We start from the raw sequence: 21,495 nt of genomic DNA, 5'->3' as shown, positions 1-21,495 counted from the left end.
GGCCCTGGCTTGTGTGACATTCTGCTGTATTACTTTGATTGAGGTCTTGACATTTAGGTCTTGCCTTGTTTGAAATTCTGCTGTAGTGCTATGATTGAGACCTTGACATCCAGGACCTGGCTTGTTTGACATTCTGCTGCAGTGTTATAATTGAGTCCTCAACATACAGGCCCTAGATTGTTTGACTTTCTACTGCAGTGCTTTGATTGAGGCCTTGGCATGAAGGCCTTGGCTAGTTTGACATTATACTGCAGTGATATGACTCAGGCCTAGAATGAAAGCCTTGCCTTGTTTGACATTCTACTGCAGTGCTATTATTGAGATTTAGATATACAGGAGCTGGCTTGATTGACATTCTACTGCATTGCTTTGATTGAGGACTTAACATACAGGACTTGGCTTGTTTGACATTCTACTGTAGTGATATGATTGAGGCCTTGACATGAAGGCCTCACCTTGTTTGACATTCTACTATAGAAGCCTTGGCTTTCTGGTATTTGAACTTAGTCATTTTTGGCAGTGATTCATGTTATTTGCAGCTCAATACTCCCCTTGTGTTGGTATCAAGCAATTAATTTTATTTTGTTTACTCATATGGCCATAATAGCAAGTGAACTTTTGGTATGAATTCATGTTCATCCATCAACAAATTGCTTGTTACCACTTTGGAGTCCAAGTTTCTGATCCAGTTTCAGTCATACTTGGAATATGGACTTATCTAATCAAATTTTCATGCAAGATCCAGGCATATTAATGAGATACTCATCTATCTGATTGGCTGATCTTGTTGTCATTGTGCAGTCTGTATTTCTGGTTAAGTTTTTTTGTCAAACTTTGAATATATGCTGATACCATCAGGGTCTTAGATGAGTTCAGCAATGAATGAGATCCACATATACTAACGAAATGATCTTGCATCCAATTTGTTTAACTTGTTACAACTTTGGAAGCCATGATTTTTATTTAATTTTGATCAAACTTGGGATGTGGGCTAGACCCTTGGGCCAGTGTCAGTCACATGTATAAATTTTTTATTTTATGCATGATTGACTTCAGGTTCAATGCCATTTGCATATAAATTTGTCTCTTCATGCCAAGTTGGTGAAGATATGGTTAGAGGTGGGTATCAAAAAAAATAGGGTTAATATCCATTGCATGTATATTTGTCTTTAAATCCCTGATAAATGTAGATATGATTATAAAGGGCATGGACCTCAATAGTCTCTGTATTATGACCCTTAGGCTAAGTCCTTGTGGGCAGAAAAGAACTTGACCCAGAGGTTCAGTCAGTGTTGTTCATACGCATGAGTTCAGAGACATGCAAGACACATTCTGATTTATTTAGATGGTGTTTAAAATCAGCCCACTGGTCAAGATCAACATTTGAGTGTTTGCACAATCAATACCCATGGGACTATCATTAACCTAAATTTCACGTGTCTAGCTTTAATAATATAGTAAGAGCTAAATGAGTAACATTACACATGTACATATATATGTATGCCCGTCTGTATATGCACCCATAGACAATGTTACAGTATCCACACGTTTTATTAAAAGCCCAAAGTTTGTATTTATTCATTATGTCTGTATGACTGTTTTTGTTCTTCAGGTGCAGTGACCAACCCACTCAACTACTACAGGGCTGCATTCAGGTACCAACTTGCTAAAAAGGATATCAGATTGATTGAGAAGCCTACCATGATCATATGGGGATGCCCTGATATGGCCCTGAACAAGGAGTTAGCTCCCTTGGCTGGCAAATTTGTCCCAGATTTGACCATCAAGTACATAGAGGATGCTAGCCACTGGATCCAGCAGGACAAACCTGATGAAGTCAACAAGCTTATTTGGGAATTCCTGAAGCAGTAAAAGATTGCAAGACAGAAAATATGGATTTTTGGCCCAAGACAGAAATATGGATTTTTGTGTTTGTAACAATGTGAAACCATCTAATGTATTTAAATATGCTTATCAAGTGCTGTTATATACATAGCTGCCAAGTGTCCTGTTTTTCCTGTATTTTGGACATGAATATGGGTGTATGTTTTTCATGTTCAAAATCCGTTTTTTAATTTAAAAAAGTTTAATAAAAAACTTCCTTGCAATTTTCCTCTTAGAACGGGCACTCGATTCTATTCTGATATAAATGTATCACATGTTTGCATGAATATATTTTTCTAAAATTTGATTGGTTCATTCAAAATCGTGGCTATCATGCCAGTCTTTAACCACCATATTGGATTGCTCAAACAGTTGCCGCCATCACTGTATCTCATCTTCGGAAAATTAAACTTCTAGTTATGTCGAAAAGGAAAGCAGAAGATTCAGAATTTGTTTCCAGCCAAGACAAACAAAACAACTGGACATACAAGTATGCCGTCATGTTTAGATTTGTGAAGCCATGTAGTAACTGAGAAAACTTTGTTTTGCAAATTGTGTAATGTGATTTTGCTATTTGGCATGGAGGCATGACATAAAACAGCAGGAAAAATTAATAAACATCAGCTTGCTGCTTCGTCATCAACAACTCAGCTAGAACTTATGACATTTATAAATACCAGAGAGAACCTTGGTGTAATTCAATCGAAGTTCGGCTTACTAAATTTCTTTTAAAAATGAAACTTTCTCTTTCAGTTACTAGTTGTTGCTGGTGATTTATTTTGCACACTTTTTCCAGACAGTAAAATTGCAAGGGATTGTTTTGTTTGCTAGAACAAAAACAGTTCAGTAAGAAAATCACACAGAATTCTGATTATCAATGAAAGATGGTATATTGGAATCTATAATGATTGAGAGAAAAAACAAGGTCTGGAAAAGGCTCCTATAAATAGCCTGTGTCTAAGTGTGTGTTGCACTCTTGCACCTTCTGAATGGGCACCCAAATGGAACAAGGTGCCTGTTCAGAGGGTGCAAGAGTGCAACACATGCATATTTGACATTTAATAAATAAGTAAATTACTATCCTACTTTACTGATGGTTGTAGTTGTTGTAAATTGTTACATATGCATTCAAGTTTTAAAAATCAGTATTTTTTCCTGAAAATCTTTTTTTGTCATAAGCACTCTGTATTTTTTTACTCAGGGGTTGGCAGCTGTGTATATATCCAAAGATGCAACTTCTAATTTGCAATTTTCTTGTATAAATAAATAAAAATATAAAAATTCATTATAGAAATTAATTTGATTTATCTTTTGTTCTTGTTTTTTTTATTATAGAAAAGATATGAACTTATTCAAATGAAAATACTTTTTTTGTGCCACAATTAATTGTATTGTTTGATTGTATGTATGAATATATATTTTTTTGGATAAACTTAAAAGCATTTATATAATATATAACAGTAATTTTATTGGAGAGCCGTATGTATTCCCCTCCAATAGCTACTTTAACAATGTTACGAATTCTGACTCGTAAAACCATACACCTTCACCATCAGTCAGTGTAACATTGGAATAATTCAATTATATGCTTGAAGTTTTTATATGCCTGTCATACGGTAGAATATATAATTTTTTTATGTTGACCGTCTTCATGGCCATTTCTGTTTTGTACAGTAACTTTAGTTTCAGATTTTGGGGTCAAAAGGTCAAAGGTCAGTGTTTTTGTGACTGAAAGAAAAAGATATAGTTTGACACAGTAACTTTATATCTTTATCAGATACCTGCTTTTAACAGTCACTGCCATCTCTCCTTTCTCCACATGGGTTCAGTTCTCAGGCTTGGCCAATGTGGATGTGCAAGAAAGCTTGCCAGTAGCTTCCCATGGGTCAGTGATTCTTTCCAGGGCTTTCCAAGGTTCTTCCTGCATGTATAACTTATTGTGTGCTGAAAAAAATTGTATTAAACTCATGACAACAATAACTACAATTTATCAGATACCTCAACTAAACTTTCCTGCACTTGGGGTAAGGAAAAGACTGTGTTTTTAGTGAAAGATCAAGATCACTTTGAATGAAAGAAGAATTTATGTATAAAAATATAAGTTCATTACACCATAACTTAACCTAATTTTTCACATTGCTTGCAATTCACACACAAGAAAAATGTATAGTGTTATCTTGGGGGGATCAAATGTCAAGGTCACAGTGACTTTAAAAGGACAAATGATTTTCAGACCAAATCTTTAGTGTTAGGCTAATTTTCTTGATCAAACTTTGTAGATAGTTTGCAACTTGGGATAAGAAATGTACTTGTTGATTTTGGATGGTCAGGAGGACAAAGGTCAAGATCACAGTAAATGAAATAAGAATGTTATAATTTCTGCATTGTAAGTTTAGTTCTATGCCACATACAGTCACCAAACCTTGTGGCTGGCTTGCATTGGACAAAGTCAAGGCCAGGCTCACTCAGACCCATTATTCAGTACTGTTCATGTCAGCCATGCTCCACTAATGACCACATACATGGCTATTATAGACAGTGTGGGTGTATAATGCTTGTACATCATTTATGGTCCCCTTGTTTGTTAAGTTTGTGTGAAAAAGTGCATGTTTTGTTGGGGTTTATTCAGCTTCAGATACCTTGAGAAACAAGTAGCAAAAGATCATACATGTGTGAGAATTTAAATAGTTTGATGCATCGACTAGGTACTTTAAGGAGCTCCAAAAAAGAGATATGTATTAGACTGTGTGCAGGACATGGCTTTGTTGTAATGTCTTGTTTATATAATGATATACATAAATGTACATTAGTATATTTCTCAGATGATAAGTCCATACAAGATAATGACATATAAATGTGCACTATTCTATTTCTGCAGTGGTAAGTCCATACTTGAAAATAATGTATAAATGTGCACAACTGTATTTCTCTAGTGGTAGGTCCATACTTGAAAATAATGTATAAATGTGCACTACTGTATTTCTCCAGTGATAAGTCCACACTTAATAATAACATATAAATGTGCACTACTGTATTTCTCCAGTGATAAGTCCATACTTAAAAATAACATATAAATGTGCACTACTGTATTTCTCCAGTGATAAGTTCATACTTGAAAATGGCATGTTTAAATGAACATTAATATGTTTCTCCAGTGATAAGCACTTGCATGATAATAACCCCATCCCATTTTCTACAAATTGTTCTAAGTTTTATAAACTAGATTTGATTAAACCTGCATTTCAAAACATATGCAAGGCTGGCCCATTGTTTGTCATACAAGATTTGTCCATTGCTTGTCCTATAAGGCTTGCCCATTGCTTACCTTACAAGGGTGGCCGATGACTTGTCAAACAAGGCTAGCCCTTTGCTTAGGGGGTGCTTACTAGTTATTATGTACTTTTGAGAGAGTGACTTATGTAAGGTGAAGTTGTTTACATGCACAGTGGAGAGAGTGTTGGCATACCTCTATGCTACATTAATGTAATGTGGATGATATTTCTTTGGATATTGTACTTTTGGAAATTGAACATGATATAAGCACACTGCTAACTAAAATGACTGCTCCCTTGTGCTAAAAAAAAATCAGCTTGAATTAGTCTAAAGTACACTATCCATAGCAGCTATTAAAATAGGGAAAATGAATTTTGCCAGACTAGACAATACCAGCTTCTGAAAGTGCAATGAATGAATTACCAAATATTTAAAATGTAAAAAAAAGTTATTGGCTCTTTGTTATACAATTTACCTATGAAGTTCAGAAAGTGAAAATGACCAAGTGGAGCTAGCACTTTTTTGAAAGGTGCACATCTGAAGTAAGGCCAAGCTGTATACTCTATAACCCATAGTACACCCATCAATCATACACCAAAATAAAGGGAATTAAAGGTTCTTTGAAATAAACCTAAGATATACAAGGTATTTTTTAAATAGCCTGTATTACTAGTGAGGAAAGCCAGGGAAATTCTTTTTCTTTAAAATTCTAACCCTATGCAAAATATGAAACTGTAGAGTGCCATCTTATCTTATAAGGCTGGCCCATTGCTACCTTACTAGACTGGCTGATAGCTTGTCATATAAGGCTGGCCACTGGCTTGTTATACAAGGCTGGTCCATCATTTGTCATACAAGGCTGGCCCAAACTTGTCATACAAGGCTGGCCTCTGGCTTCTTATACAAGGCTGGTCCATCATTTGTCATACAAGGCTGGCCCAAACTTGTCATACAAGGCTGGCCTCTGGCTTCTTATACAAGGCTGGTCCATCATTTGTCATACAAGGCTGGCCCATACTTGTCATACATTGCTGGCCATGGCTTGTTATACAAGGCTGGTCCATTACTTGTCATACAAGGCTGGCCCATACTTGTCATACAAGGCTGGCCCCTGGCTTCTTATACAAGGCTGGTCCATCATTTGTCATACAAGGCTGGCCCAAACTTGTCATACAAGGCTGGCCCCTGGCTTCTTATACAAGGCTGGTCCATCATTTATCATACAAGGCTGGCCCATACTTGTCATACATTGCTGGCCGTGGCTTCTTAAACAAGGCTGGTCCATTACTTGTCATACAAGGCTGACCTATCGCTACCTTAGAAGACTGGCTCATGGCTTGTCATACAAGGCTGGCCCATGGCTTCTTATACAAGGCTGGTCCATCATTAGTCATACAAGGCTTGCCTATACTTGTTATACAAGGCTGGCCCATCGCTACCTTACAAGACTGGCTCATGGTTTGTCATACAAGGTCGGCCCATGGCTTCTTATATGCATCTGGCCTTTTACTTGTCATACAAAACTGGCTCATGGCTTGTCATACAAGGCTAACCGTTACTTGTTATGCAAGTATGGCCCATTGCTTACCTTACAAGGCTGACCTATGGCTTGGCATACAAGGCTGGCCCATTGCTTACCTTACAAGACTGACCTATGGCTTGGCATACAAGGCTGGCCCATTGCTTACCTTACAAGACTGACCTATGGCTTGGCATACAAGGCTGGCCCATTGCTTACCTTACAAGACTGACCTATGGCTTGGCATACAAGGCTGGCCCATTGCTTACCTTACAAGACTGACCTATGGCTTGGCATACAAGGCTGGCCCATTGCTTACCTTACAAGACTGGCTCATGATTTTTCATACAAACCAATGGCTTGTTTTACAAGACTGGCCCATGGCTTTTCATGTAAGGCTGGCTGGCATATGGCTTGTCATGCAAGGCTGGGCCATGGCTTATTAGACAAGGCTGGTTCATTGCTTGCCATAAAGAGAAATATTGGGAGTAAGATTATTTTCATGTCCATGTTTCCTTAGTATGATGCTGTCATTAGTAGTAAAGTAAATACCGATTTCTCCATGATATGAGTAGATGGACTTTAGTGGCATTCAGGTCCCAAATTAATGGATGGACTGCAAATAATGACAGTCAGGCCATATGATATGAGTGGATGGACTGCATATAATGACATTCAGGACAGATGATAAGAGTACATGGACTGCAAGTATTGACATTCAGTCCAAATTATATGAATTGATGGACTGTAAATAATGACATTCAGACTTGATGATGTGAGTAGATGGACTGCAAATAATGACATTCAGACATGATGATGTGAGTAGATGGACTGCAAATAATGACATTCAAGACTCATATTATTAGATGGACTACAAATAATGGCATTCAGGCCTGATGTTGTGAGTAGATGGACTGCATATACTGACATTCAGGCCCCATGATGTGAGTAGATGGACTGCATATACTGACATTCAGGCCCCATGATGTGAGTAGATGGACTGAATACAATGACATTCAGGCTTCAGGTTCTCAATAGATGGACTGCAAGTAATTCAGGCTGCATGATATGAGTAGATGGACTGCAAGTAATGACATTCAGGTCCCATGATGTGAGTGGATGGACTGCATACATTGACATTCAGGCCCCATGATGTGAGTGGATGGACTGCATACAATGACTTTTAGGCCTCCTGATATGAGTGGATGGACTGCTTACAATGACATTCAGGTCCCATGATGTGAGTAGATGAACTGCATACAGTGATATTTAGGCCCCATGATGCGAGTGGATGGACTGCATACAATGACATTCAGGCCCCATGATATGAGCAGATGAAGTGCAGGTAATGATATTCAGGCCCATGATGCGAGTGGATGGACTGCATACAATGACATTCAGGCCCCATATATGAGCAGATGAAGTGCAGGTAATGATATTCAGGCCCCATGGTGTGAGTGGATAGATTGTGTTCAGTGACATTCAGGCCTCATGATATGAGTAGATGGACTGCAAGTAATGAAATTTAGGCCCCATGATGTGAGCAGATGGACTGCATACAATGACATTCAGGCCCCATGATGTGAGTGGATGGACTGCATACAATGACATTCAGGTCCCATGATGTGAGTGGATGGACTGCATATAATGACATTCAGGCTCCATGATGTGAGTAGATGGACTACATACAATGATATTCAGGCCCCATGATGTGAGTAGATGGACTGCATACAATGACATTAAGGCCACATGATGTGAGTGGATGGACTGCATACAATGACATTCAGGCCCCATGATGTGAGTGGATGGGCTGCATGCAGTTACATTCACGCCCCATGATGTGAGTGGATGGACTGCATATGATGACATTCAGGCCCCATGATGTGAGTGGATGAACTGCATACAGTGATATTCAGGCCCCATGATGCAAGTGGATAGACTGCATGCGATGACATTCAGGCTCCACGATGTGAGTTGATAGACTGCATGCGATGACATTCAGGCCCCATCATGTAAGTGGATGGACTGCATACAATGACATTCAGGCCACATGGTGTAAGTGGATGGACTGCATACAATGACTTTCAGGCCACATGGTGTAAGTGGATGGACTGCATACAATGACTTTCAGGCCACATGGTGTAAGTGGATGGACTGCATACAATGACTTTCAGGCCACATGGTGTGAGTAGATGTGACTGTAAATAATGACATTCAGGTCTCATATTATTAGATGGACTGCAAATTGACATTAGGCCCCATGATACAAGTAGATGTAAATAATGTCATTCATGCCCAATGACACAAGTAGATGGACTTTCAGTGATGAAAGCTTGTTTTGTTTTGTATGTTCCTCGCTTGTCGGCATTATGTAGTCATCAAATACATTAAAGTTCAGTTGTTCAGATTCACTACAAAATAATACCAATTCATTGGCAGAACAACAGGTATCTGAAGATCTTTGATTTAGAACCAATTTTATATGCAAGCCAATTATTCCTTAGTACAAGCTCCACTGGATGGTGAAAATGTATGTCATCAGCCATCAGTTGTATTGAAGATTGTATGTTCAGTTTACATAAGAATGAGCTAGTAAGAGAAAAACTAGTTTTATTATAATCAAGTCAAAATACTCCAGCTTAATTAAACATTTGATATGTTTTCAGTAATTGTATTCTGAATTGTAAAGTTTGCCAATATTGCCCATTTAACCAGTTAAAAACAATGCAGACATAATATTTTCACTAACTGACCACTCTGGTGGCCTATTGGTTAGAGCATCTGCCTCAGATGCGGGAGGTCATGGGTTCGATCCTTGGCCAAGTCATACCAAAGACTTAATAAATATGGTACTAACAGTTGCTTCACTTGGCACTCAGCATTAAGAGGTTAGTGTTAGGACTGGTCAGCCTGGTGTCAGGATAATGTGACTGGGTAGGACATCATGCGGCATGATGCCCCCGTGCTTGACATCACTATAAACTGCCAAACTGCAGTCATTGTAGCGATATGACTGAAAAATTGTTAAAGCTACGTAAACAATCCAAATCACACACACACACACACACACACACACAGACACACACACAGACACACACACACACACACATACAGACAGACACACACACAGACACACACACACACAGACACACACACACAGACACACACAGACACACACACACACACAGACACACACACACACACACACACACACACAGACACACACACACACACACACAGACACACACACACAGACACACACAGACACACACACACACACACACAGACACAGACACACACACACACACACACACATTTCCACTAACTAGGAATAGATCCTGTATCCCATAAAACATATTGATAGAACAATGTGAGCATGAATCGTACTTAATTTCAAAACTGCCATCTTTTTGTCATCCATCGTAAAATGCTTGAATTTGTGTATATTTCTTCTCTTTTTATGTTTTTGATATTCTATTTTGAAAAGTTTGGTCTAAGCTGACCTGAAATTCCTCGATAGTTCGTTATGTACTAAAATTTAGTTAAATGAGTTGTTTAATTTTCTTTTCATTTTCTTTTCACATTTGTGCACTCCAAGGTAATTGATAATTTTAGTCATAAATGCCTTAAATCCATCCATTGTTGAAATTGTATACTAAAATTTAGTAAAAACAGATGCTTGATTACATTTATTTTCATTTATTGTTTACAGTTGTACATTCCAATGTCTTGATAATTTTATTTTTAATTGAAACTGTGCATGTGGTTGCTTCCTAATAAGTTGTATATTTCAGTTAATATTTCCCATCCTCATGGTGGCTTGGACTCACCTCCAGTGGGTAACAGGTTTGATACCTATCCAGTATAGTATGAATCGTTCACAATGACACCTTTTTGCAGTACTCTTAAGACCCATTGCCTTGGCATCAATCATTCATTCCAGTCTGTACAACATGGTCTGTATAGTGTTGGCTACTCTAAGCTGGTCCTTTTAGAAAAGTGGTCCTTGTTATATCGAAAAAATACCACATTGTTTACAAAAACCGATTTATTAATTCCTTTCATTTGTTTCATAATAAGAGTTGTATTTATTGTTGAATTATGTACTTCTGCATGTATGTTTGTAAAGAAATATAATGTTCAATAATTTGTAAAACCTAGGAAATTTGTTATACCTGCAGACACCTGTAAATTGGAGTGTAAAAATGCACACTAGATTTATTGTTGAATTATGTACTTGTGCATGTAAAGAAATATAATGTTCAATAATTTGTAAAACCTGGGAAATTTGTTACACCTGCAGACATCTGTAAATTGGAGTGTAAAAATGCAGACTAGATTTTTTTGTTGAATTATGTACTTGTGCATGTATGTTTGTAAAGAAATATAATGTTCTGTAATTTGTAAAACCTGGGAAATTTGTTACACCTGCTGACATCTGTAAATTGGATTGTAAAAATGCAGACTAGATTTATTGTTTTTATTGAAATGAATCACCATCAGAGAATTTCTTTTGGCATTGGCAGTTTGTAGGTAGTCACTGTAGAGAATTTTTTTTGGCATTGAAAGTTTGTAGGCAGTCACTGTAGAGAATTGCTTTTGGCATTGGTAGTTTGTAGGCAGTCACTGTAGTCAACATAACCAACAGAGCCAGGTCTGTGCTGTTGTTTCTGGTCGTGATTTCAAGTGAACAGCATAGACCTTAATCCACTGTACTGTGCAGTTGAATGTGTGTTAGACGTGACTGTATAGGTAGTTTGACCATAATAACTTGACTAATATTGACATTTGGTTCATTAATGACATTGGTTATTTACTGGTATTTTACAGAACATTCATGTACATTATTATTCAGTATTTTATATTATGAATAAATTCTTTTAGGTGCTTTTAAAATGTTTCCACTTATCAGTCCCTGACAAATGACCACAAATGACCATTTGCTAACTTGAATAAGCAGTACATAAGGTACCGGTAACTATTCTTTGCAATTGTTTGGTCATTTTGTTGTTTGAACACTATACTGTTAGATAATATATAATATTTCAGGAACGTGTAAATTTCAGATGAATTTGTTAGTAATGTGTTTAGAAATGAAGTATATTGAACTCTGGGAGGATGGGACCAATTTGTCTTGTTGTAACATTATTACCATCTCAGTAATATTTGAGTGTGTATTTAAAAATGGTGGGGTATTCAGAAAAAAGCATTCTTTATCGCTAAAAGATTGAATACATTTTTGATACTAGCTGTCTATATTTACCATTCTGGCTCACTTGTGAATTGTAAAATAGTGCAATTTTAATGTACTCCAGCACAATTGGTGAGCTAGAATAATGCACATCACATTAGCAGTGCATCAACAGCATCAGATAGAAAGTCGGTGCTGATGTTCATTTGCAACAACATCATGAACAAATAAAACAAAATAATTTTAAGTTTGTATGCTTCATAAATAATGGCACAACATTATATTAAGATAAATTCAGTAGTTTTCAGACAGGTGATAGAAATATTTTATGAGTTTAACTTGCCAGACTCAGACCAGTAACTTACAGTATCTCTGTGACTGACACTGAAATCTCACACTAACTTGGAGAGACTAGCAATTTAAGAAATCTCTGGAACTGATACTGAAATCTCACACAGACTTGAACAGACTAGAAACTTATGAAATCTCTAGGACTGATACTGAAATCTCACACAGACTTGTACAGACTAGAAACTTATGAAATCTCTAGGACTGATACTGAAATCTCACACAGACTTGAACAGACTAGAAACTTATGAAATCTCTAGGACTGATACTGAAGTCTCACACTGACTTGGTAACTTAAAATATCAAGTCAATGAGAATCATCTCAGACTGACTTGGACAGACTTAACTTACAGAATCTCTGCTACTGACACTGACGTCTCACTGACATGGACAGACTAATAACTTACAGTATCTCTGGTACTGACACTGACGTCTCACTGACATGGACAGACTAATAACTTACAGTATCTCTGGTACTGACATTGACATCTCACTGACATGGACAGACTAATAACTTACAGTATCTCTGGTACTGACACTGACGTCTCACTGACATGGACAGACTAGTAACTTACAGAATCTCTGGTACTGACATTGACGTCTCACTGACATGGACAGACTAAAAACTTACAGAATCTCTGGTACTGACACTGACGTCTCACTGACATGGACAGACTAATAACTTACAGTATCTCTGGTACTGACATTGACGTCTCACTGACATGGACAGACTAGTAACTTACAGAATCTCTGGTACCTGACATTGATGTCTCACTGACATGGACAGACTAATAACTTACAGTATCTCTGGTACTGACACTGACGTCTCACTGACATGGACAGACTAATAACTTACAGTATCTCTGGTACTGACACTGACATCTCACTGACATGGACAGACTAGTAACTTACAGAATCTCTGGTACTGACACTGACGTCTCACTGACTTGGACAGACTAGTAACTTATGAAATAAAGTCAATGATAACTGTTGCACATTGACATGCCCGACTAGTGTGTGTGTGTGATTTGGATTTTTAACATAGCTTTTTTACAATTTTTCAGTCATATCGCTACGATGTCTGCAGTGTGACAGTTTTATAGTGATGTCTAGCACTGGGGCATCATGCTGCAGACATGTAGCATGATGTCCCGCCCAGTCACATTATCCGGACACCAGGCTGACCAGTCCTAACAATAATCTCTTAATGCTGAGCACCAAGCAGGGCAGCTGTTAGTATCATTTTTGTAAGTCTTTGGTATGACTCGGCCGTGGATCGAACCCACAACCTCCTGCATCCGAGGCGGACGCTCTAACCACTAGGCCACCAGAGCGGTCTGCCAGACTAGTAACTTGTGAAATCTCTGGGACTGATACTGAAGTCTCATGCTGACTTGGACAGACTAATAACTTGTTAGATCAAGTCAGTCAGAAAAATCTCACACTGACTTGAACAGACTAGAAATGTATGGAATAACTAGGATAGACAATGAAGTGTAATACTGACTTGGACAGACTAGTAACTTGTGAGATCAAGTCAATCAGAAAAATCTCACACTGACTTGGACAGATCAGAAACGTATGAAACCTCTGGGGCTGATACTGAAGTCTCGCACTAATTTAGACAGACTAGTAACTTGTGAGAGTAGAGCCTAGTATTGGTGGTACATACATACATACATACATACATACATACATTGATTATAGATAAAAAAAAGTAATGATTGTTACATTATCATGTACAGGATTCATATATTTTTGTACAAACCTGACTATATAGTGTCGAATAATTTAAGTATTAGAAAAAGAATACAAAACAAATACATGTATAAAGGCTACAAAGGGTAAAACCCTTAAAATATAAAGTCATTTTAAAAAAACACAAATGGCATTCTTATAAAATGTTCAAGATCTGCTCAGCTGTTAACACCATTGTTTTTACTCATCTGGAACATTATCATGGGACACATCTCAAGGCAAGAAGGATGCCACCTCTGGTTGCTGGAGGATACCTCAGGCCTATTCTTCATCTCGAAGCCTGCAGGCAGGCTGTTGACATGGAATATAGCTATAAAACCATTCCACATCTCCAAGCCTGCAGGTAAGCTGTTGGCATGGAATATGGCCATAAAACCATTCTACATCTCCATGTGTGAGAAAGCTTGCCAGTAGCTTCTCGTGGGTCGGTGGTTCTTTCCAGGGTTTTCTCTGGTTCTTCCTCCACCATTAATACTGGCCGCCATGTATAGCCTATCATGTGCTGCAAAATGGCGTTAAACCCCACAACAACAACAACAACAACATCTCCATGCCTACAGGTAGGCTGTTGACATGGAATACAGATATAAAACCATTCCTCATCTCCTAGCATTCATAGAGGCTGTTGATATTAAATATAGCTATAAAACCATTCCACATCCCCAAGCCTTCACGTAGGTAGCTATATGGAATATAGCTAAAGATATGCATAAGCAAACAACAAGTTTTCTGTGAAGCATTGTGGTGTTCCATGAAGTAAATCTTTTCATACAAGGGTACATACTTTAGGCATACAGTAATAATACACAAAAGTTCCAGTTCAGTACACCAACTTATGTAGATATATAACTCTCAAAGACTTTAAAACAGAATCCAAAAAGTTTTGTCATTTTATTATCACCTTGTATACTCGTGCACGACTTCATGAGGTGGTATTGTTGATGATGACACAGAGTCGAGTGCAGTAATTACTTCACGCCTGCATATTGGCGGATCTGTTATTGTCAGTGTTGGTAATGTTGAATACCAGACTGGAGTGTTTATCATGCTTATATATTTTAAAACTTCTTTTGGTGGAGCCAACCCATACCAATCAAAATAATTCCACGTGGATGAATTGCGTATGCCACCCAATGAGTACCTGGACTGGAACTTTTATCGAGATTAATAATGCCTGTTTCAATATTGCTTGGTTGTTTTGGTAATTGATCACGCTTAAAACCACCTCTGAAGTTGTTTATATTTAATTATTTAGAATCATAGAGTAAATCGAAAATTGACATAGGAAGAATCAGGGAAGTGTTCATGGAAGTCTCAGACCTTTTCCGTACCAATGAGGGCTTCCTGGCAATCGTAGACTCTGTCTCTTTTTTGAAGTCTTTATTCTGTGACCTTTTGCTTTCTTTGATGCCATCCCAGCAGCTGTTCCAACAGCACCAAGTGCAGCTGCTTTTGCAACGGCTGGAGCCTCAGCGGCTATTAAGGCTGGTATAGCTGCAAGAAGTGAAAATATACCGCCAGTCTTGATTGAATCTTTGATGGTGCTCACAGAAAGATTGAGTATAACACCTGTTTTTTATTGTTTGGCATCAGTGAAATGCCTGAGCTGACGTTCTGACAATGATAGTTTATTTTGACCACCTGTGATCTGACCTTTTTTTAGTGATAGTTTTATTCCTCAGTTCTTTGCTGAATTTGATTGAAGCTTTTTAATCTGACCAGGAGTCAGTGTCACAGAATTGTATAAATCCTTTCATTTATTAAACACTTGTGTGTTCTTTAGTACTTTCAAGACTGGACTATTGTAACTCAATTCTGTCTGGTTCATCTCAATATCTACTCCAGAAACTTCAATAAGTTCAAAACACAGCTGCTCGGATCATACTTAGAGTACCATGATCAGAGCACATTTACTTCTTCTATTAATAATGATCCTGATATTAAGCCCATACACAGAGAGAATAATTTAGCTATGTATTATTTGTTTACAAAATAAAATCAAAAAGTCAATCAGGTCAAGCAGAAATGAACTCAATTTGGACAAGGTCAGTAGTAGAAAATGGGGTTCTGGCTCACTTGTCCCTAGAAAAGGGGTGTTCTGGCCCACATTTGGTTACAAATACAAGTGGGTTCTGGCTCACTTTTGGTTATTAATCAAAGGGATGTTCTGGCTCACTTTCTGATCGTTGTCACTGTTTCTTTGTGTCCATGTGCGAGGGTGTGATTTCCATTGGTGGAGTATCGTTTGTCATCAAAGGGGCATAATCCGTTTTTGTTAATGATTGTTCATGAGTTTAAAGACGTCCTTGTAGAAGTTCGTGGTGGCTTTAGCACCTTGTGCTGTATTGAGTATTGAGATCGATGTAAGGCTATATCCAGGGGATTGTTTGAACTTGAGTGCTCGATGCGCTTTGTCGAGACGAGTCCATACTGTAGAGCTTGTTTGAATAGACGATAATGCATTTTGTAGTGTTTTTTTGTGGTTGAGATTGATATGACTTTTTTCTCCTTAGCATCTCCGAATTCGAACTGTTTCTTTTGTCATAGTTGTTCATGTGAGAGCATGGAGTTTTCCACGAGAATGAATTCAGCGCAGAAGGGATAATCGTTGTGAAGGTCGTGGTGATGTTCTGGATAGGTAAGATCGACTTCGACGAAATAGCCATAGTCCTCTTGATATCCTGTCTGTGTTTCCCGTAGAAATTGTTCTTCGGTGATCCAATGAAAGTCTCCCTCGGGATGGGGTTGTGACATTGCCCATTCATATAGATAGTTAGGATCCAGGTATAGGTTATACACGGGTGGTTTGGTGGGTTCGTAGTGTTTCATGTATTTAGTGTTGGCCGACTGCATCTTTTCTTTTCTTCTTTTTTTTTACTGATGACGGAGATACTACTTCGTATAATCTATTCGGTGAACATGAACATGTCCGGATTGGTGTAAAGCTCTAAGGTCATTCCGGTGTGCTTTATCATAGAGTCCAGGTGAGGAGAAATACCAGTGTGGGTACAGCTGGTAATGGGTGAGGCACGTGCATCTGAAATTTTCGAAAACATCCACGAGCAGGAGTATATCCGTTTTGAGATAAACGTTGCGATAATCTCCGAGAGTGTGACAGTTGAATTCGTTAAATATTTTGTTCACGTATTGGTATTCCTCATCGGTGACACCAGTTAGGCTGAGATGAGAATAAATGTCTTTTTGAGTAGGTAGTGACGTGTCGTTGAATCGAGATGAGGCATCGATGTACTCGTAGGGATAGATTCCTTTTTGTTTGAGAAGATCAGTCTGGTGTCCAAATTCCCTGTAGAGGTGGGGAAACTTGGAATAGTGTTTAGCGAGTTCTTTCTGCGACGTGAACATGAACTGAAACAAGTCAATGAATCGGAAAGACCCAATGGTGATCGACATGTATTTTTCTAAATTGTTGGGGATACATTTGATCTTATTCCCACTTCGGTGGGAATCTTTTTGCTGTGTGGATGATTGAGAGCATCCACGATGAAACGACCGTTCTACCCATGTAGATAATGAGCAATGACCGGAAGGACGTCTGGGTCGTTGAAGTGTAAGTTAAATTCGGTGTGAGCAGATCCTTGATCGTGTCCGGTGATGTGACAGTGGTCTCTCACTTTGTTGTCATGCGGTTTAAAGTACTCTTCACAGATGTGGCATTACGCAGCTGTTTTACGTTGTCGCAGTTGTGACGGTCTGAGTGAAGTCATCGGTGTTGGATTTTCTTTTTGTATCTCTAGAATGCGTTTCAGCTCCGAAGCGAGATGCTCAAAGAACCAGAAGATGCAATCCTCGCCAAGATTCTGACGATACTCGGACGACAAGGATTCATTTACGGAACAGCTTACCTTAAACCCGATCGAGCATGGGACGTGTTTATGCTCCACCTGAGTGAAAGAACGGCTAGGATCTGGTGAGGGCCTTTCTACTTTTTCTGCTTGGCATCACAGTCAAAGACGATGTAAAACGTGTGAGTGTACTTTTTGTGGTGATGTTCGAACTTGAGTATGTCATCGTGTGGCATCTGAACCGTCTGTAATTCTAGGCAGTATCCCGACGAGATGTGTTCGTGAAGTCGTGCGGGTTGTGGAAAGCATTGTAAGCAACGATAACAGAAATAGCCACACTTCTTACGGTGGGTGTACTGAGATCGCCACAATCGACTGAATTCTTTGATGTACAGGAACTGTCTTGTTGACGGAGTAAATTGATGCTGTGTTGTGATGTTGTATTGGAGATCAACATTGGAGAGACCACGAACTGCTTATTCCCTTCCTTTTTATCATCGAGCCCGAATACATTGATGGAAAGTCCTTCTTTGAGTGATTCTAGTTTAGGAAAGTCTTTGACTACTGCTGAAAAGGTAATTCCGGTGGTTGTAAGGGTATCAAAATACGGTTTGTATTTGGAGACGGGATCGGCATTGTCCTCAGCGTGATGTAGAGCAAAAAGTGTAGCCCACACGAGACAGTAGTCATCGTTGTTCTTAACGTTGATGCAGGCGTTGGTAGCCGAGACGGATTTGGGAAGAGACGCATACTTACTTCCACGCAGCGGTTTAAATTTGGAAGTTTGAATCGAGATAGAATTGACTCCGGCGAAGATCTAAGCCGATCCTGACTCTTGATAATCTTCGATGTGGTTTTGGATAAACGACCAGGCTATGTCGACGATGTGGCTAAAATCATCACTGCGATACACGATAAGCGATTTGGATCTGATTCACACATCGATGTTTTCGAGTTCCTTGACGAGATGAATGTCCAAGGCAACTCCGAGTTTGATGGCGGCGTGTGTACGTAGATCTGCTTGGATGTTGGTGTGTAGAATCCGCTGAAGGAGTTGTTTGTCGACTCCTCGCTGAAGTACGCTGGAATGACCGTAAATAAATCCTTTATCAGCACCGCCGTATGCTTTTTCAATGTGTCTGGGAGGTGAAATACGTGTGATCTGATCGCGTTGTCGTTGAAGGACTTGTGGATAGATTTTGGGTAAAAATTTTTTGGAATTATATGCTAAAGTCGAAGGAGTTTGTGAGGCTGAGTGGTTTTCCCCGTGAGCGCTTTGTATTTGTGCCGCAGTTGCTTCGTGTACTGCTGAGTAGTGATGATCTCTCGTCCTTCGATCGCTTTGTACTCGTCGATGAGCTTACGGTAAGAGACCCTCGACACCGCTTTGAGATCGCTTGGGACGCTCTCGATGAGTTCATACAGAGCTGCATTCGACCTTGGATAGGATATGGGAGACCCTTACATCGACTGAGCGATGCTCCTATATCGTCGAGCGAGATCCTGAGAAAGGATAGAAACTCTTACTCTATCTGCACTAACCTGAATCAGAATTCTGCTCCTCGTTGTTTACTTAGGACAAGATTTTGGTCTATCCTTGTTGCAATGGAGATGCTATATAATATAGTGCGGTATTTTGTTTTTCTAATTGTTCGTTAATTTTTACTTAGGAGAAGATTTTGGTCTTGCACCATTGGAGATGATATATAATAGTCATGTATTCATTTCTCTGTTTTTTTCATTTTCGTTTCTTTAATTGTTTGTGACATAAAAATTGAACGTATATTGCATAGTACCATGCCTCTACGTGGGACTCAAAAGTGTGTGTGGTTGCCTCAGGGTAGCATGGAAAAGTGAAATAGACCTTGTACGAGAGAGTACTGCGCTCAACATTATGTTTGGGATGTCAGAAAGGAATTAACGAGGTCAACTCCAAGTGTGCAAGTGTTGTGGTGGTAAAAATATCCGATCGATTAAATATTGCTACGAAAAAACACAACCACTCTGAAGCAAAAATTATTCAGATATCTTCAACAATTTTTTTAGCAAAGATCAAGCATGGAGCGGGAAACAGCGTTTCATGGAAAGGACATCTCGTGTTTATTCATTACGAAGCGAACGAGAAAGGAGAGGTGAGGTGAGGAGCATACGCACGACGAGCTTTTTCATCGTGTACGTGTTTGTCAACGGAGAACGAGCGACATGTAGCGTCATTGTTTTGTGTTTGAAGCTCATCGTGGAGTGGTCCCTTTTGGCGTTTTCGTCTTTCACCATTACAGAGATAGCTCTGATAATTGGTTGTGCAATGTGGACATAAGACCCAACGGGTAGCAAAACAATATGTCTAAATTCATGTTTTTGATCCTTTTTTATTTTGGAGGATCGATACAGCAAATTGAGGAGGTCTTCTCGATGCATGCAGGAGATGATTTGCTTGAACGGGAGTTCTTTATAGTAGTACATTTTGAGCATGCCTGTCTAGTAGAGCGTTTTCTGCTGCGCCGCTGTGCGCAGAACGAAGTCGCTTCCAATACCTATTACTTTGGTCAGGGTGAGATTGACTCTGATGCCGATGCCGAGATAAAACGCGTTGATGATGGCTTCCTTGAGATCTTCTTGTTCCCACGATGTCATGTGTCTCGTATCATCCACGTTCATTTCCACACCTTCATCCACTTCCATGATGCTATATTAACATAATTTTAAAATCGTTTTCAACGTTTTTTTCCCCCGCTTATACATCGCGTACAATGCTGTAGTATCAAAATATCATCTTAGTATATTTTGACGATGCCTTCCTGAGCCAATTCAATTTGCTATCTCGTGTCAGTAAGACTTGTCCACTCGACGCTCCTTGTGCTTTGGTCAACATCAGTTCGATGTGCACACGAACGTTTTTTTTTGTAACACAGTGGCGATGTCTTCGTAGCGCGCTTCTGGGTGATGCAAGACCACGTCGGTCACAAGGACTTCTTCGTCAGCCATTCTCTTTATATTTCTAATCGTATATTTTTTCGAATCGACTCAGAGTTGTGCACTGATTGTCTACCATGTCCTCGATGAGGTAGTCCATGGTTCTCATTACGCTGATCAACAACGTCATGTCGAAGGGATCCCCACGCAGATACGATCGGAATTTACGTAACATTTTATGATAGGCCAACAAGGCTTGTTAGGTACAATCCTTTTTAGCCTCAAGCGTGGCTCGAAACGTTTCATCAGCGTCTGCAACACCAGTCCCACTCCGGATAAAATTAACATCAGCATGTATCCCAAGGCTCCCGTGGAAATAACATCCGTCGCCGTCACTATCACCGGAATCATCGAAATGTCTCTCAGGATGCGTTTGTAACGTCGGTAGGCATGATTGTAGGCTTAGGCTCGTCGATGGTAATAGCGAACGTACGCTTCTAGCTCTCGACGTTGCTCCGCTGATAAGTTTTCATCGAAGTGGTAAAAGTCCAGGATCATGCTCCTTCATCAATTAAACTCATGAAAAACGTTTCAAGATTCAGCAGATGTTCGCTCATAAATTTTATCTACTTTATCACACTGAACGTTCTATATCATTCAGTTTTTCTGGGTGATTAATGACTAGCGGAGAGGTGATAAATCTGAGAGTTCTTAGTTCTGTGAACTGATTGAGTTTTATCAAGTAGATAAGTGTATCTGGATCAACTCGTAGCTGAATCTCCTCCTAATAGAAATAGGCTGCAAGA

General features: G+C 39.1%; 1 protein-coding gene across 2 annotated transcripts in view; it reads left to right on the top strand.

The window, feature by feature from the left end:
* LOC149802024 (epoxide hydrolase 4-like) overlaps positions 1-11,572 on the top strand; it is a 36,201-nt gene extending 24,629 nt beyond the window's left edge. Inside the window, exons 6-7 of one of the 2 annotated variants that reach the window (XR_016420770.1) lie at positions 1,613-7,610; positions 7,654-11,572. Coding sequence is in view for 1 of the 2 variants with exons in the window: in XM_089956425.1 (XP_089812551.1) it covers positions 1,613-1,872 (260 nt within the window). In the remaining variant the exon portion in view is untranslated. Of the gene's footprint in view, positions 1-1,612 lie in introns of both variants that reach the window. The other variant, XM_089956425.1, reaches the window with a different exon arrangement.
* The last annotated feature ends 9,923 nt before the right edge of the window (positions 11,573-21,495 follow it).

Source organism: Sinohyriopsis cumingii, chromosome 4 (genome assembly GCF_028554795.1).
Source record: "Sinohyriopsis cumingii isolate HCF-2022 chromosome 4, ASM2855479v2, whole genome shotgun sequence".
In the NCBI taxonomy this organism is placed as follows: domain Eukaryota; kingdom Metazoa; phylum Mollusca; class Bivalvia; order Unionida; family Unionidae; genus Sinohyriopsis; species Sinohyriopsis cumingii.
Note: the sequence above shows the minus strand (reverse complement) of the source record. Positions and strands in the feature narration are given on the sequence as shown.